Source organism: Theropithecus gelada, chromosome 20 (assembly GCF_003255815.1).
Source record: "Theropithecus gelada isolate Dixy chromosome 20, Tgel_1.0, whole genome shotgun sequence".
In the NCBI taxonomy this organism is placed as follows: Eukaryota; Metazoa; Chordata; class Mammalia; order Primates; family Cercopithecidae; genus Theropithecus; species Theropithecus gelada.
In genome coordinates, this window is record NC_037688.1 from 52,535,174 (window position 1) to 52,554,143 (window position 18,970).

At 51.7% G+C, this 18,970-nt stretch overlaps 1 protein-coding gene across 2 annotated transcripts in view; it reads right to left on the bottom strand.

Annotated features, from left to right (window-relative positions):
* Nucleotides 1-18,970, bottom strand: part of RAB11FIP3 (RAB11 family interacting protein 3) — a 101,257-nt gene that overhangs the window by 54,225 nt on the left and 28,062 nt on the right. For both annotated transcript variants that reach the window (XM_025370283.1, XM_025370282.1), the window contains exons 2-3: nt 11,603-11,696; nt 1,482-1,576 (exon numbers count right to left, since the gene is read on the bottom strand). In XM_025370283.1, the coding sequence (XP_025226068.1) occupies nt 1,482-1,576; nt 11,603-11,696 (189 nt within the window). The remainder of the gene's footprint in view (nt 1-1,481; nt 1,577-11,602; nt 11,697-18,970) is intronic.

Consider the following 18,970-nt stretch of genomic DNA (forward strand, 5'->3'; position numbering starts at 1 on the left):
CCCTGTCTTCCAGGGACACCTGTCACTAGATTTAGGGCCCAAACCAGCATGATGTCATCTTGAGATCCTTAATGAACTACATCCACAAAGACCCTTTTTCCAAATAAGGTCACACCCACAGCTTCTGGGTGGACGTATCTTTTGAGAGGCCACTCTTCAGCCACTGCACCATACATAGGACATAAAAAATCAGCAATGCCCTAACAAACATGAGAGGGGGATAAAAAGACAGACACAAGTGAGAAAGAGTGCCCAGGCACATGAACGCCCAGGAACACAGTTCCCCGGACGCTGCAGACCAAGGCCTCTGGGTTACCCTGCAGGACCTTGGGTGTCTCCTCGTGAAGAAGCCGGGTCCTTCTCAAGGCACAGGAGCTGCCGTCTGCAGTCTTGGGGTCTCCCAGCATGTTCCACACACTGCAGCCATGTGAGAGGGCCCAACTCCCACTACACGCCCTCTTAGCCAGCACCTCACCGCTGCCTCATATGCAGAAAGGCACAGCCAAACGTGGGACCCACAGTGGGCACCCTGGCCCCGGAAGCTGCAGCCCAGCTGATAACCGGGACTCCGCTCTAAGGGAGGACCACCCCTGGGGTCTATGTGGGCAGAAGGGAAGCTGCCCACCTGAGGGTGACTAATCCCTGGGGCAGCTTCTTGGAGCAGGGAACGGAGTACAATCCCATGGCTCCCACTGTCCAGTGGCATCCAGAAGCGACTCAAAAACTACCCGGTGCCAGCCTCAGCTTTCGAGAAGTCAGGGCACAGAGGACTGACCTGAGAAGCTCAGGCCCCACTGGCCGGCAGCTCAGCCCTTCTGGTGCCCTTGCTCGGCAGCAGGCTGACCAGGACTGGTGGCTGCCACCTCCACCTTCCCCGCGGTTCCCAAGGGCTCAGGTTCAACTTCATGCATTTTCTGCGGCAGCCACATGGCTCTCCTGGAATCCCACCCTCCAGACCGGTGGACATGGTTACACCCTGTCCACCACGACTATGCTCGAAGACCCTCTCCCCAGCTATGTTGAGAACAAGGGACCCACAGTGACAGGAGACACCATGTCACTGTGACAACCCTGGCTACATCTGGGAGCAGGGTGGAGGACAGCCAAGCAGGGGCAGGCATTAGTCAGGCATCCCCAAACACAGAAAATCATTTGCAAGTTGACAAAAGGAATCCTCCCAAGCCCTCTGCTCCACCTGTGCCTGGAGCCTGGCAGCGGGTGGTCGTGACGTCACTGCCCACCCCGCCTCTGCTGGCTGACAGGCCCTGGGGGAGGACTCCTGCCCAGGCTGAGAGGACGTGTGGGACAGACAACTGTGGGCCTCCTGTCACAGCCACACAGCCCCACGGTGCACACAGGGCAGGAGGCCTCACGCCAGCTTCTACAGAAGACAGCCCGGGAGCAGGAGGCACAAGCCGCAGGGCATAAAGGAAGAGGTGGATGCCAGACTTCCCCCAAGCTCCTGGGTGAAAACCACTTGCCTCGTAGGTAACGAAGTCATCGAACTCATCCGGGCAGGCCAGGGGCTCCTCGTCTTGGGCAGAAGCGACGCCACCGTAGCACTGGCCATCGGGATCTGCAGGGAGAAGACCTCGTGCTTAGCAGGTCACCCACAGCCACCCAGTGACAGGACCCCTGGCGGCCTCAGGGCTCCCAGGGAAGGAGGCCCCCAGGGACAGATGTGTGGGAGTTGGGGACCCTGCGGGGGTCAAGACAAGCAAAGGAGTGAATGTGAGAAGTTCAGGGAGAGAAAACAGCCTTGAGGACAGGTCAGAGATGCATTCCCCATGGGAACAAGGCTTCTGGAGAGAATTCTGAGGAGGAGGTGTGGAGGCAGGAGGAAAACTTTTTATTTCTTAAAAGAAGCAGACAGTGCTGCAAAAAAAAAAAAAGAGAGAGCAAGATGTTGAGCTCTGTAAAACTGCTCATGGCCTTTAATAAGTGTTAGGTACCACTCAGATTTTTTTTTTTTTTTAGACGGAGTCTCGCTCTGTGGCCCAGGCTGGAGTGCAGTGGTACAATCTCACTGCAAGCTCCGCCTCCCGGGTTCATGCCATTCTCCTGCCTCGGCCTCCCCAGTAGCTGGGACCACAGGCGCCCGCCGCCACGCCCGGCTAATTTTTTGTATTTTTAGTAGAGGCGGGGTTTCACTGTGTTAGCCAGGATGGTCTCGATCTCCTGACCTCATGATCCACCTGCCTCTGCCTCCCAAAACCAGTCAGATTTAAACCTTTAAAAACATTTACATGAGAAGGTGTAGGTATGATGAAATAATATGAAAACAACATCTTTTCCTGGGTGCTGGGCTCACGCGCAATTTTCATTTTCTTTTCTTTCTTTTTTTTTTTTTTCTTTGCTTATCTTCTATAATCAGTGTTTTATGAGAAAAACTTTAAAGGAAAAGCTATCCTCTCGTGAGAGGCTATAATTCTTACGTTAGCTACAGTCATCACTTTGCAAACACAACCCATCCCGCAGCACCTGCCTCTCCTCCTGTAGGAAAAGGCAGTGGCTTCCAGCCTCTCAGTGATATTCACAGGTCAAAGCACCTTCCAGGGCCTGTGAGTGACAGAAGACACTTAGGTGTCCTCACACTGTCTCACTATTAATTCAACTACTTGCTTAAAATACACCAGCTACTTACAACATAGCAGTACTTACTCAATACCTTTAACACAATCTATTCTAATGTCAATCACTTATTTTAAAAGTGAAGGTTGGGGCCAGGCATGGTGGCTTATACCTGTAATCCCAGCACTTTGGGAGGCTGAGGCAGGTGGACTGCTTCAGCCCAGGCAATTGAGACCAGCCTGGGCAACATGGTGAAACCCCATCTCCACAAAAAATACAAAAATTAGGTCGGGTGCAGTGGCTCACACTTGTAATCCCAGAACTTTGGCAGGCTGAGGCGGGAGGATCATTTGAGGTCAGGAGTTCAAGACCAGCCTGACCAACATGGTGAAACCCCATCTCTACTAAAAATAGTAAAAATTAGCTGGGCATGGTGGCGAACACCTATAATCTCAGCTAATTGGGAGACTGAGGCAGGAGAATCACTTGAACCTGGGAGGCGGATATTTCAGGGAGCCGAAATCGCACCACTCTGCACTCCAGCCTGGGTGACAGAGCAAGACTCTGTCTCAAAAAAAAAAAAAAAAAAAAAAAGACAAGAAAAAAATTAGCTGGGCATGGTGGCACACACCTGTAGTCTCAGCTACTCTGGAGGCTTGAGCCAGGCAGGCAGAGGATGCAGCTGACCAAGACTGCACCACTGCATTCCAGCCTGGGTGACAGAGCAAGACCCTGTTGCAAAGAAAAAATAAAAGTGGAGACTAGGCATGGTGGCTCACACCTGTAATCCCAGCACTTTGGAAGACTGACGCTAGAGGATTGCTTAAGTCCAGGAGTTCAAGACTGGCCTGGGCAATATAGCAAAGATCCTGTGTCTACAAAAAATAAAGATAAGGCAAGGCGCGGTGGCTAACGCCTATAATCCTAGCCCTTTAGGAGGCTGAGGCGGGCAGATCACTTGAGATCAAGAGTTCCAGACCAGCCTGGCCAACATAGTGAAACCCCGTCTCCACTAAAACAATTAACCAAGAGTGGTGAGTGTCTGTAGTTGCAGCTACTCGGGAGGCTGAGGCACAAGAATCACTTGAGCCTGGGAGGTGGAGGCTGCAGTGAGCTGAAATCGCGCCACTGCACTCAGCCTGGGTGACGAAGTGAGACCCTGGCTCATAAATACACACATAAATAATAAATTAAAAATAATAAAAAATAGGCAGGGTGCGGTGGCTCACGCCTGTAATCCCAGCACTTTGGGAGGCTGCGGCGGGCAGATCACGAAGTCAGGAGTTCGAGACCATAGTGGCCAACATGGTGAAACCCTGTCTCTATTAAACATATAAAAATTAGCTGGGCATGGTGGCACGTGCCTGTAATCCCAGCTACTTGGGAGCCTGAGGCAGGAGAATTGCTTGAACCAGGATCCAGGAGGTGGAGGTTGCAGTGAGCCAAGATCGCACCACTGCACTCCAGCCTGGGCTACGGTGAGACTCTGTCTCAAAATAATAATAATAATAATAATAATAATAAATTAAAAATTAAAAAATTAAATTACATTTTAAAATGCTAACAGTTGGCCGGGCACGGTGGCTCATGCCTGTAATCCCAGCACTTTGGGAGGCCGAGGTGGGCGGATCACGAAGTCAGGAGATGGAGACTGGCTAACATGGTGAAACCCCGTCTCTACTAAAAAATACAAAAAATTAGCCGGGTGTGGTGGCGGGCGCCTGTAGTCCCAGCTACTTGGGAGGCTGAGGCAGGAGAACGGCGTGAACTCAGGAGGCAGAGCTTGCAGTCAGTTGGGATTGCGCCACTGTACTCCAGCCTGGGCGACAGAGCGCGACTCCGTCTCAAAAAATAAAATAAAATAAAAAATAAAATGCTAACAGTCTTGCCTGCACTTCCAAACACTGAAACACCGAACTAAAAACTTTCAAAACACAGCAAAGCGTTTTGGACACAGTGCATGAGAGCTCAGGTTCTGACAGTGGGCAAACAATCTGAGGGTCTTGCCCGAGAGGGCAGAGCGAAGATATGAACACAGATGGCATTTTAATATTCTTGGTAGGACCTAAATACCATCCTCATATCAGTTTTCTCTATAAAAACTAAAACAATTTTCAATTAGCTGGGAATTTTTCGTGTGCGTTTCTCTTATTCTTCCAGAGCATGAGGGGTGTGTGAGACACAGCAATGGCCTATTTGGAACAATTCCCTCTCTATCTCATTCTATTCCTGAAACAAGGCCTGTGGCTGTGACGGTAAAGCCTCCTTGTGCTTCCCTGCAAACTAGGCCAGCACATCCTGCTGGCCACTCCTTGACGCAGCGGGGCTGACAGACAACACAGGTTGCCGCAGCCACAACAAAGGTAACAACACCTGAAGTGAACCTCGGCTGAAGTGCGGTTTGGGTGATCACATTTTTCTTTCCTCTAAGTGCTATGAAATAATTCCATTCGATTTCGTTTTATTCTACTCTCACTCTCCTTCCTAATGGAACGTAAATCATGACATCAACAGCAAAGCAGAGGCTGCAGCCCCAGAGGCCATGTGTCCAATGCCATGGTGGCACCTCCTTCCTGACGCCCCAGCACCTCCTCCCAGACGGCCCAGGACCTCCTCTCTGACACCCCAGTACCTCCTCCCTGATGCCCCAGCACTTCCTCCCTGACCCCCCGACACCTCCTCCCTGACAACTCAGCACCTCCTCCCAGATGGCCCAGGACCTCCTCCCTGACACCCCAGCACCTGCTTCCTGAAGCCCCAGCGCCTCCTCCCTGAAACCCCAGCACCTGCTTCCTGACACCTCAGGACCTCCTCCCAGACGGCCCAGGACCTCCTCCCAGAAGGCCCAGGACCCCCTCCCAGAAGGCCCAGGATCCCCTCCCAGAAGGCCCAGGACCTCCTCCCAGACGGCCCAGCACCTCCTCCCTGACACCCCAGCACCTCCTCCCTGAGGGCCTTGCACCTCCTCCCTGACACCCCAGCACCTGCTTCCTGAAGCCCCAGCACCTCCTCCCTGATGCCCACTCCACTCTGCTGTCAGCTCTGCAGTCGGCTCGGTGTCCCACCCCTCACACCAGCTCTCAGGGATGTCCCACCAGCCTCTTCAGGAGCCTGAGGCTGGAGACAGAATTGTGAGGCCTGCCTCTCACCTCCTCCTTGTGACCCTGCCTCCCCGTGGCCTCCAAACGTGCCAGGTGCAGCCCTGCTGAGATGCTGCCTTCCCATCCCGCACGTTCTCAGGGAGGCCTCCCCGCTCCTCTGCCTCCCTAGCTCCCGCCTGTTTGTGGTCTGTCTCCCACTAGAAAGCCAGCTCCCAAGGGCAGCGGTTCTGCACTTCCGTTTCGTGCTACGTCTCAGAGCCTGGAACAGGCTGGTTCGACGGCACTCATGGGACCGTTGCCCCATTTGTCCCCGCCCATGGTCCTCACAGGTCCCAGCTGTGCTCTCCCTCGGCTGCAGCCACCTCCACCAGCCTGGCTCAAGCTCTCCTGCAGTGAGATAGGAGAGCCCTGGCTGGCTCACGATGTCTAGCTCACCGCCCTCTCAAGTAGACAGCCACAGGAGCACCCCAGGCCCACCTGTCAGCTGCTGAGAAGGAGAGAGGGGTGACCCAGCTGTGGTGGGAATGACCCAGGTGAAGGCAAGGAGAGAAGGGGACGGTGTCTGGGAGAAGGCCCCACCTTGGTATGTCAGGTTGCTGGGCAACCACTAAGAAACATCTGGAGACGGGCTGTCCTTGGGCCATCACTCTCTCACCCCTTCAGTCACTAAGCCAAGATGCTGGCAACCACAGGCAGCCACAGTCCACAGCTGGCGGCCCCCAGGCTTCCCGGACAGAGCATCAGGCTCCTCCGAGGGCAGCAAGCCAGGCTGGAGGCTTCATTCTGCTCAGTGGGCAAAGCCCACCCCAGGGCATGGGCCTGCCAGGAGGATACCCTGACTCCTGAGCTGAGAGTGGGCACCTTCCAAGCCAAGGCCTCCCAGGAACCCCTAGAGCTGAGCTTGCCCCATTTCGTGTTAGCCATGGTTCACAGGAGCAAACCAATCCTCACCCTGAGGACAGAATCATGGACCCAGGTGGCTCCCTCCTGCCCATACCATGGTACCCAGGGCCACTGCTGTTCCCAGCCTTGACTCTGCAGAGGGATCTGAGCACCTCACCTGCCCAAACCTACAAAAAGCCGTCTTAACTCTCCATGACAGGCTGTGTCCCTGACCCCGAGGGAACACATCTCTGGCCCAAATCGCCTGCAGGCCGCCCTCAGTTACAGGCCCAGGAACACGCTCTGCCAGCCACATTGTGCAGAGCAAGTTTACCCTATGACAAGCCAAGACCAGCACCCAGTGACTGGCGAGGGCCCTAAGTACTCTGAGTCTTTGTCGCACCAAGGAAATGGGTTGTAACATTTATAACAAGACCAGCAGTCACAACAAATAATTTATGGTTTTATACAAAATGCATAGAGTTACAGTCCTGTTCCCTGTGATTTCATACACGTGCCTGTCACTAGAAAATGAACCAATGCAGGCAGGGCGCGGTGGCTCACGTCTGTAATCCCAGCACTTTTGGAGGCCGAGGTGGGTGGATCACCTGAGGTCAGGAGTTCGAGACCAGCCTGGTCAACATGGCAAAACCTCGTCTCTAACACAAAAAATTAGCTGGGAGCAGTGGCGCGAGCCTGTGGTCTCAGCTACTTGGGAGGCTGAGGCAGGAGAATCGCTTGAACCTTGGAGGCGGAAGTTGCAGTGAGCCGAGATCACGCCACTGCACTCTAGCCTGGGTGACACAACAAGACTCCATCTCAAAAGAAAAAGGAGCCAGTGCTGACAGGTTGTGACTACCGACAGGCCACCGACACTCCCCTCTAAGCTCGCATCTACTTCTCTCTGTATTTTCCAAACAGTCCCCATGAGATGCCCTGCCACACTGCACCTTGCCCCATTTTCCATCCTCCAATCTTCCAAAATGGTTACATCACCATATTCGGTTACATCAATATTCAATTTAATTATTATGACTATGTAAAATATGGCTTGTTGGCCAGGCGCGGTGGCTCAAGCCTGTAATCCCAGCACTTTGGGAGGCTGAGGCAGGCGGATCATGAGGTCAGGAGATCGAGACCATCCTGGCTAACATGGTGAAACCCCGTCTCTACTAAAAATACAAAAAATTAGCCGGCCGTGGTGGTGGGCGCCTGTAGTCCCAGCTACTTGGGAGGCTGAGGCAGGAGAATGGCGTGAACCCAGGAGGCAGAGCTTGCAGTGAGCCGAGACTGCGCCACTGCACTCCAGCCTGGGGGACAGAGCAAGACTCCGTCTCAAAAAAAAAAAAAAATATGGCTTGTTACTGGACCAAGAAGTACAGGCTCTCTTATTCCACTTCTTGTTTTTCATGGAAGTGGTAACTGCCACCTGGGGTCTTGTGCTTGGCCACCATGCACCCCCATCTCAGCCCCAAACACTGAAGCCTCTCTGATGACAGCAAGTTCTGGGGGTCCCCAGGCTCACTCACCATCAACCTAGAAGCCTGCATCCAGTAATCCTTGAGTTAAGAGTGAAGATGAAACAGCCATACAAAACAAAAATGACAAAGCTACCAGCTTCATGAGGGGCTTTTCTCCTCCCTGCGACTGAGACCAAGCAGACATGAGCCTCCAGCTGGCACCTCCATGAACTCAGGGGACCAATGGCTAGAAAAGAAGCATCCTCTCGGGCATACCACCCCATGCATAAAAACCACCCAGCCAGCCCAACAAACACCAAAGCATCAGTGTCATGAAGATCGCATTCTCTATTACACACAAAATTCGGTTTGGAATTAATGGCAAGTTTTTTGTTTTGCTTTGTTTTGTTTTGTTTTTTGAGACAGGGTCTGTCACCCAGGCTGGAGTGCATGGAGTGCAGTGGCACAAACACAGCTCACTGCAGCCTCCACCTCCTGGGGTCAAGGGATGCTCCCACCTCAACCTCCCAGGCAGCTGTGCCCACAGCATGCGCCACAATCTCAGCTCCTTTTTTTATTTTTTTTGCACAGCCAAGGTCTCGCTATGTTGCCCAGGCTGGTCTTACCCTCCTGGGATCAACTGATCCTCTCACCTCAGCCTCCCAAAGTGCTGGGATTACAGGAATGAGCCACTGTGCCTGGCCCATAATGGATTTTTCAAACTAAGACGAAAAAGTTTACACCTAGAATCTCCCCTGAGCTAACCAGTGAATCAGTTGGAGGACACACTCATCCCGAGGGTCATGGGCACGACTGCCATGTCATGGGTAACCTGAGGAGAACCAGACTTTCCAGAAGGCCTGGAGGGAGGACCTGCAGCACACCATGCAGCAAGCCTCAAGGCACAGGATGCGAGAGCCAAAATTCTCACAAAGCCGCTACTGAAAGCTTTGTGCAGAAGGACAAAGGTTAAATAAATTTATCAAGTACACATCTATCCTCAAGACGTTACTTAAGGGTTGCAGCGTATCAGTTAGACTGAGACACGGCCCCATCAGCCTCAACCTGCTGGTGCTCAGCCTGCACACTCTAAGGCCTCCTGACTGTCCTCTTCCTCCCCCTTCTCCTGCCAATGCTGCCTCCTGAGGATCTGTGGCTACCTGCTCCGCCCATTGCTCTGCAGGCCCCTTGACCCAGAGCTTGCCTGCACCCTCCTCTCAGCCTCCAGAGCCTGCAGTCTCTCTCTATCCTCGCCCCACCTAAGGACTGCTTCCTCACCTGGGCCAGGTGGTCTTTACCTGGTTGTCAGGGTGTCCTTTCTCCCCTCAACCCCTCCTCAGAGAGGGCTGCCTGCCTAGTTCCCATCTCACCCCCGGCCTGCTACACTGACAGCGGCAGCACCTCACCCATTTGTCCTCCTGCCGCCACCCACTGGCCTTGCTCTGGTGCTGGTTCACCACAAAGGCCCTGGGGCCAAGCCCAGCGCAGAGGCCATGATGGTCCCACAACACATTCATGGGTGAAAGAACAGACAGTGGAATACAGAGTAACAAACGGGGAACAGACTGGGCATGGTAGCTCATGCCTGTAATTCCAGCAACTTGGGAGGCCAAGGTGGGCGAATCACTTGAGGTCAGGAGTTTGAGACCAGCCTGATCAACATGTTGAAACCCCGTCTCTACTAAAAATACAAAATTAGCCAGGCACGGTGGTGCATACCTGTAATCCCACCAGCTACTCAGGAGGCTGAGGCAGGAGAATTGCTTGAACCTGGAAGGCGGAGGTTGCAGTGATATGAAATCGTGCCATTGCACTCCAGCCTGGGCAACAAGAGCAAAACTCCGTCTCAAAAAGAAAAAAAAAAAAAAAACAGGGAACAACACACAGTACATTCCCCAGAGCCATCAAAGGACTGGCATCTGATAAAACCCAGTACCTTAGAGACACTGTCAGGCAATAATTTTGTGGAGGAGACAGACAAGACCTGAGGTCGAGGCCCAAGGGCATCCATCAACCTGACTGCACCTGCCAACTCTGCAGGACCCAGCCAAGGTCTGACTTACCCTGCACGTGCAGGAAGGAGGGAAGGACCCGCCACCGTCACCCCTACACCGCCTGGCCAAACATGAGAAATGAGAAGGCCTGTTCAGAGCTTCAGAACTTGACGTAAGACGGACAGTGCATAGGGACTGGTGAGAGTGTGAAACGGCACGGCCACTGTGAAGAACTGACTTTATCCCAGCACATGACCCACTCCTAGATACAGGCCCCAACGACTTGACGACACGCGTCTACACAAAGACTTGTACACAAACATGCCCATCACCAGGAGAATGAAGAAATGAAATACGGAACAAGCACACAATGGACGCTGCCCCCACAATGGACAGCACAGAGTCTGAAACATGCAAACCACACAGATGAATCTCAGAGGCATCGTGCTGGGGAAGGGATCGTGCTGGGGAAGGGGTCGTGCTGGGGAAGGGATCGTGCTGGGGAAGGGATCGTGCTGGGGAAAGAAGCCAGGTGAGAGCACACGACCCTCAAGGCAGGTGAAACTGGCCAGGCATGGTGGTTCACGCCTGTAATCCCAGCACCTCAGCTTTGGGAAGCTGAAGCGAGTGGATCACCTGACGTCAGGAGTTCAAGACCAGCCCCGCCAACATAGTGAAACCCCGTCTCTACTAAAAATACAAAAATTAGCCGAGCACGGTGGCGGGTGCCTATAATCCCAGCTACTTGGGAGGCTCAGGCAGGAGAACTGCTTGAACCCGGGAGGTGGAGGGTGCAGTGAGCTGAAATCGGGCCATCGCACTCAAGCCTGGGCAATGAGAGTGAAACTCAGTCTCAAAAAAAAAAAAAGAGAGAGAGAGGCAAAACTAATCCACGGTGACAGAAATCAGCAACAGTGCCAGCAGGAGGGAAGGCACTGCCTGAGGGCAAGGGGTATGCGGGACCCACATGGGGACAGTGATGCGTGTGACAGGCTCCGCACTGCCAGGCATGGGACTCTGTCGGAGCTCACAGACGAGCAGGCGTGAGCTGTACATTTCACTACAGGTAAATTTTTACTCAAAGGAAGACTGGAAACAAACACTGAGCTCTAGGGAACGATGGTGGTATGGGCTGCAGTGTTCAGGGCGGTGTGCGTGGAAGCATGCTGATTGCAAACACATCCCATTCGAGAGGGTCTGGGGGACAGACGAGATGGACAGAGACGTGGAGAGAGTGCAACAAAGTGCTGCCTGCAGAGCACGGTGGTGAACACCCACGTGGGTGGCCATGGAATCATTCTTTCAGTACTTTGAAAATTCTCAAATTTCCATCATGAAATCTTTGAGGAAAGGGGCAATTGCTTTCTAGCATTATGGAAAAGTAGTTGACTCAGCCAATTCTGGAAGACAGGGTGTGTGAGGAGAAAGTAACAAGAAAGGAAGGAGACCACCTGGAAACCTGGGGTATGTTGGGGGCTTCATGGAGAAGGAACGATGACAGAGTCGGCACGAGGAGCCCAGTGACGTGCAGGTGGCTGAGAGGGTGGCTGAGGAAGGGGAGAGGAGGTGGGAGCTCATGGCGGGGACGACTGACCTCCGTTTCTGATGGCTGTGATCCCTTGGTAGAAGTCTTCAAAGCTGATCACGCCGAGCCCACTGGGATCCAAGTACTTAGTTAAGTCCTTCACCTGTAATTGCCAAATGAGACCAGGTTACCCTAAGCCTTTACAGCAGGGGTCCCCAACCCTGGACCTCGGACTGGGACAGAATTGGTCTATGGCCTGCTGGGAACCGGGAGGCACAGCAGGAGGTGAGGGAGCACTACCGCCTGAGCTCCCCTCCTGTCAGATCAGCAGGGGCAGGGTATCAGGGTCTCACAGGAGTGCAAAGCCTCCCGTGGGCTCCGCATGCGAGGGGTCCAGGTTGTGCGCTCCTTATGGGAATCTAACGCCTGATGACCTGAACAGTTTCATCCTGACACCACCCCAACCCCCGACCTGTCTGTGGAAAAGTGTCTTCTATGAAACCAATCCCTGGTGCCAGGAAGGCTGGGGGCCACTTTAGGGAATCAGGATTAGGTTGTATCACGTGCTTGGCTTTTTCACCAAAAGCACAGAAGCCGCCAGTGTGGCGGTGCTGACAGCAACAACGTCTGACTCCGCACATACAAGAGGCAGCACAGCCTTCACAGGCCACTGCGGACGGCCACAGCCACAGGATAGGCAGCACCCTGTAAATGGGCTGCCAGCAGCACCTGGTGTGATGAACCACGGGAGTGGGACCCTGGCCACTGAAAGCAGCCAGGGTCTTATGTGGGGAGATCAGTTCTGAAGTTTTAGATATTGTTCTGGCAAGGATCCAGCAGGCGAACATAGATATGTTACATAGATAACATAGATAAGCGGCCGGGCACGGTAGCTCAAGCCTGTAATCCCAGCACTTTGGGAGGCCGAGAAGGGTGGATCACGAGGTCAGGAGATTGAGACCATCCTGGCTAACCGCGTGAAACCCCGTCTCTACTGAAAAATACACAAAAACTAGCCGGGCAAGGTAGCGGGCGCCTGTAGTCCCAGCTACTCAGGAGGCGAGGCAGGAGAATGGCGTGAACCCAGGAGGTGGAGCTTGCAGTGAGCTGAGATCTGGCCACTGCACTCCAGCCTGGGCAACAGAGTGAGACTCCGTCTCAATTAAAAAAAAAAAAAATTCAGGGGATGGGTTGGAAGCGGGGAGAGCATTAGGAAAAATACCTGGGCTTAATACCCAGGTGACGGGCTGACAAGTACAGCAAACCACCATGGCACATGTTTGCCTATGTAACAAACCTGTACATCCTACACATGCACCCCAAAACTTAAAAAATAAAAAATAAAAATTTAAAACTTGGCCGGGCGCGGTGGCTCAAGCCTGTAGTCCCAGCACTTTGGGAGGCCGAGACGGGCGGATCACGAGGTCAGGAGATTGAAACCATCCTGGCTAACATGGTGAAACCCCGTCTCTACTAAAAAATACAAAAAAATTAGCCGGGCGAGGTGGCGGGCGCCTGTAGTCCCAGCTACTCCGGAGGCTGAGGCGGGAGAATGGCGTGAACCCGGGAGGCGGAGCTTGCAGTGAGCTGAGATCCGGCCACTGTACTCCAGCCTGGGTGACAGAGCGAGACTCCGTCTCAAAAAAAAAAAAAATTTAAAACTTTTATGCTCAAAAGATAACAATAAAAGCAAAAAAATGACATTGGGAGAAAGTATTTGCAAATCATGTATCTGTTAAATGACTTATGTCCAGAATATATAAGGAAATCTTACAATTAAGAAGACAACTCAGGCCAGGCGCGGTGGCTCACGCCTGTAATCCCAGCACTGTGGAAGGCCAAGGTGAGTGGATCACCTGAGGTTGGGAGTTCGAGACCATCCTGACTGAAGTGGAGAAACCCCATCTCTACTAAAAACACAAAATCAGCCAGGCGTGGTGGTGCATGCCTGTAATCCCAGCTACTCAGGAGGCTGAGACAGGAGAATTGCTTAAACCCAGGAGGCAGAAGTTGCAGTGAGCGGAGACTGTGCCATTGCACTCCAGCCCAGGTGACTGAATGAGACTCTGTCTCAAAAAAAAAAAAAAAAAAAGACAACTGAATTTTTTTTTAAGTGAGCAAAAGACTAAATAGAAATTTCATCAGAAAATATGTATGAATGGTTGATAAACACATGAAAAAATGCTCAATTAGTCCTCAAAGAAATGCAAATTAAAACCACAATGTGGCCAGGTGCCTTGTGGCTCACGCCTGTATTCCCAGCACTTTGGGAGGCTGGGATGGGCGGATCACCGAAGGTCAGCGGTTCCAGACCAGCCCGGCCAACATGGCAAAACCCCATCTCTACTAAAAAAACAAAAATTAACCAGATGTGGTGGCACTCGCCTGTAATCCCAGCTACTCGGGAGGCTGAGGCTGGAGAATTGCTTGAACCCGGGAGGCGGAGCTTGCAGTGAGCCAAGATTATGCCACTGCACTCCAGCCTGGGCTACATAGTGAGAGTCTGTCTCAAAAAAAAAAAAAAAAAAAAAAAGTTTGAGGCTGGGTGTGGTGGTTCATGCCTATAATCCCAGCACTTTGGGAGGCTGAAGCAGGCGGATCACCTGAGGTCAGGAGTTCGAGACCAGCCTGACCAACATGGAGAAACCCCATCTCTACTAAAAATATAAAATTAGCTGGGCGTGGTGGCGGGCACCTGTAACCCCAGTTACTCGGGAGGCTGAGGCAGGAGAATTGCTTAAAGCTGGGAGGCGGATGTTGTAGTGAGCTGAGAGAGATCATACCACCGCACTCCAGCCTGGGCAAAAACAGTGAAACTCTGTCTTAAAAAAAAGAGGTTTGAACATTGATAAATATTTGATGATATTAAGGAACTGTTCGTTTTTGCAGGTGTGATTATATTTGCGTAATTTTTCAAAGAGCACTGCTTTTTAGACACATGTACTGAAATACTTAGAAATACCTCAAGAATCTGGGGTGAGGCACAGATGTCACCAGAGGCATGCCTGCACGTTGCTGCGACTGGGGCTGGGTACCAGTGCACCGTTTCACTACTCTCCACTTTCATATGGGTTTGAACTCTTCCATAATGAAAACTTCAAGAACAGCAAAAGAGGAAAAAGAGAGCAAAGAAGAAAGAAGTGTGGGCCAGGGAGAAAGGAAAAAGGGGGCAGCATTCAGCCACAGAGGGAGCAGACTCCTGAAGGAAGCCTCTCTTGGGTGGGGGGGTGGGCTGTGCTGTGAAAATGCTCAGGGACAGGGAGAGCAACAGGCTGGCAAGAGCCCGGGCTGCAGCCACATCCATTAACTGACAAAACCCTAGGCCCTGCGGTGAAGTCCAGATGCCCCGGCTGCCACCAAGCAGCAAGCACGGAACCCTCAAGGGCAACCCCGCTGGAGACGCCAGGACACAGCTGCTCTGTTTCAGGACAAGGATGGGGGTGCAGCATGTGGTCGGCAAGGCTATCGCATCGGATGCGTCCAGGAGGCAATCCAGAAAGCCCGAAGCATGCAGGCCAGGACCCCCGCGGCTGGCCCTCTTGCCACTGTCGGCCAACATACCCCATAAAGTCAGGCTCAAACAGGGCCAGCCCCAGCTAACGGACCCCACAGTGTGGGATTCCTGAGCCAGAGACTGAGTTTCCACTTCCCCTCCACAATGGAAGAGGCCGGGGCCATCGCCTCAATCCTAGGGCCCCGTGTGCCAGTGCGACTCTGGGCTCGGAAGTCCATCATCAGCCAACTTCCCGGAGACGACCGGAGTTTATAAAACGTCTACCCACTTATCTCACAAAAGTCCTCCTTCCTAAGAATGTGAGAGTCTTGCTGGGTACCTGAGAGTTACCTAATCCAGAGTCCAGACTGGCCAAGCTGTCCTGAAGATTCCTAAGGATTTCAACACTGAGGTTACTAACTGAACACAAAGTACCAAGTTGTTCATTCTGAACCATTCACCAAACATTTTTTAAACAAATCATTAACTACAATAGGCCCCTTTACGTGTTACCATGTTAGAATGAATAAGAGTGAATCAAAGTATACATTTTTAAAACTCCATTTTAATTGTATTTTCTTTATAATTTGTAGAACAGACGAGCTTCATGTAACTGATGATTTGGGGATAGTTCTAATTCTCCAAGCCCAAAATACTCAATTCAGAGGCTTCGAAAAAAAAAAAAAAAAAGGTGAAACTGTGAAAAATAAGACAGTCTGCCCTTCCCTGCAAAATCCAGTAGCGGCAGAAAACTGAGCCAAGAGACACAAACCAGAGTGGCCAAAGCCAGCCAGCACCGCTCCAGCAGACGGACCGTAAGTTACAGAAACACCAGAGGCAGAATCCACTCAGTCACTGGCTCCAGGGTGACTGCAGTATGAAAAACTTACTGACAAACGGCATTGTTCCTGCTATGGATATAGAAACATGATCCACTGATCTGAAAGAAAGGAAAGCAGAACGAGTTCTCCCACCACAGTCCACTAGGATCGCAGAGACTCCTCCCAGGATTCTCGAATAACACACTGTGTTATGGCTTCACAGCAAAGCACCTTTCAAGGGAGAAATACCACCTTTCTGCATCCTGTTGTTACTATCGTACTTGAATGTTTTCAACAAAGCTTATCTCATCAGAAACCATGGCAATAATAAGCAAAATGTTCCTAGGCGCTCCCTTAGCTGTTTGTAAACGTCACACTAGATCAGCAGGTGGGCCAGCGTGGGCAGGGAGAGAGGCGGCTCTGAAGGCCTGGCTATGCAGTATCTCCCAACAGCACCGAAGCCTGTGGCTCCCCTGCCGACGGCACGGACACTTCTTTCTAAAAGCAGACGCCAAGCAGCTAAACATATATATACACAAAGGGTTTTCCCTGCTGTTCCCAACAAGTGCTCACTTTTTTGTTTTGATTTTTCTTTTTTGTTTTGATTTTTCTTTTTTGTTGTTTTTGTTTGTTTGTTGTTGAGATAGAGTCTCGCCCAGGATGCAGTGCAGTCGTGCGATCTCAGCTCACTACAGCCTCCACCTTCTGGTTCGGATGATTCTCCTGCCTCAGCCTCCCAAGTAGCTGCGATTACAGCTACCTTCCACCAAAGTCAACTAATTTTTTTTGTATTTGTAGTAGAGACAGCGTTTCGCTATGCTAGGCAGGCTGGTCTCAAACTCCTGACCCCAGGTGATCTGCCCACCTCAGCCTCCCAAAGTGCTGGGATTACAGGCATGAGCCACCGCACCCAGCCTTGTTTTTCTTTTTCTCTTCTTATTTTTTTGAGACAGGGTCTCACTCTGTCACTCGGGCTAGGGTGCAGTGACATCATCTCAACTCACTACAAACTCTGCCTCCCAGGTTCAACCGATTTTCCTACCTCAGCCTCCGGAATAGCTGCGTTTGCCGCCATAGTTGGCTAATTTTTGTATTTTAGGTAGAGACAAGGTTTTGCCATGTTGCCCAGGCTGGTCTCGAACTCCTGACTTCAAGTGATCCACCCACCTCGGCCTCCCAAAGTGCTGGAATTACAGGTGAGCCACTCAGCCCACCTTAGAGACGGGGTTTCACCATGTTGGCCAGGCTGGTCTTGAACTCCTGATCTCAGGTGAGGCACCCACCTTGGCCTCCCAAAGTGCTGGGGTTGCAGGCGCGAGCCACCGTGCCTAGCCTTAATTCTTGATACTAATACCTGTTGTCCTGCACTGAAGTGGGAATCTTTCTGGTTGGTTCATTTTAACAGAGATAACTGAAGTACTCTTAGAAATGAAAAGATGTTTAATAAAATATTTTAGAGATGCACTTAGTATAAAGCCTAAATCAAACTAAGGCCAGGCGTGGTGGCTCACACCTGGATTTCCAGCACTTTCGGATACCAAGGCAGGTGGATCACTTGAGCCCAAGAGTTGCGAGACTAGCCTGGGCAACATGGTGAAACCTCATCTCTACAAAAAATACCAAAAAATTAGCCGGTCAATGTGCCAGTAGTTCCAGCTATTTGGAAGGCTGAGGTGGGAGGATTGCCTGAGCCTGGGAGGTTGAGGCTACATTGAGCCATGACTGTGCCACTGCATTCCACCTGGGCAGAACTGGTCTCGAACTCCTGACCTCAGGTGATCCACCAGCCTCGGCCTCCCAAAGTGCTGGGATTACAGGTGTAAGCCACCGCACCCCCGCTGCATGGTTCTCAATTCTTTGATCTGAGTGGTGATTTTTATATATCACTGTATAGAGAACAGACAAGAAAGCTTATTCTTCAATCTGGTGCATGTGGTCAAGAAAAAAAAAAAGGAAGAAAGCCTATTTTTTTTTTTTTTGAGATGGAGTCTCACTCTGTCACCCAGGCTGGAGTGCATCAGCGCGATCTCAGCTCACTGCAGCCTCCACCTCCTGGGTTCAAGCGATTCTCGTGCCTCAGCCTCGAAAGTAGCTGAGACTACAGGCATGCACCACCATGCCTTGCTAACTTTTGTACTTTTAGTAGAGACGGGGTTTCGCCATGTTAGCCAAGCTGGTCTTGAACTCCTGACCTCAGGTGATCTGCCTACCGCCTCAGCCTCCCAAAGTGCTGGGATTACAGGCGTGAGCCACTACACCCGGCCAAGAAAGCTTGAATGAGAAAGAGCCTGTATGTGACATTTCCTAAACCTGCAGGAAAGTTGGCTTCTGTTGCAAATCACATTAGGCTCAAGGACTTGGACAAAGAGTTCCAGAGACAGGGGTGTTTTCAGGGTTGGTTTTGTGGGGTTTTGTTGGGTTTTGTTTTTGCGCTTTTTTCATTTTGGTTTTGAGGAGGTCTACAGTATGAGAGATGAGGTCTACAATATGTTTTCCAGGCTAGATGTGAACACCTAGACTCAGCCAATCCTCTCACCTCAGCCTCCTGAGTAGCTGGGACTAGAGGTGCATGCCACCACACCCAGCTAATTTTTGTATTTTTTGTAGGGAGGGGCTCTCACTATGTTGCTCAGGCTGGTCTGAAACTCCTGGACTCCAGCAATCCTCCCGACTGACCTCCAGAGTAGCTGGAACTACAGGGACGAGCCACGGCACCTGGCTAGACAGTTTTCAATTCCCATTTAGTCAGTTTTGCACCAACTACTATAGCAAGTAACTTTATGGGGGGTTATGCTTGGCAACTGATGCTTAAAGACCCTGCTCAGAGTCTGCTCTAGATGAGGGGAGGTCTTTGCTTTTAATCGGGTGTGTGAGCAAGGAACAAAGATCCGCCTACTGGATGCCTCAACCACCTGGAATGATGAGGTCCTGCTGGGAAAATGAAGGCATCTGAGTAAATCTCATGTCTCTTTTCTTGGCAACTTAAAAGCTATGGTGTCTCAAGCCTGTAATCCCAGCACTTTGGGAGGCCGAGACGGGCGGATCACGAGGTCAGGAGATCAAGACCATCCTGGCTAACACGGTGAAACCCCGTCTCTACTAAAAATACAAAAAAAAAAAAAA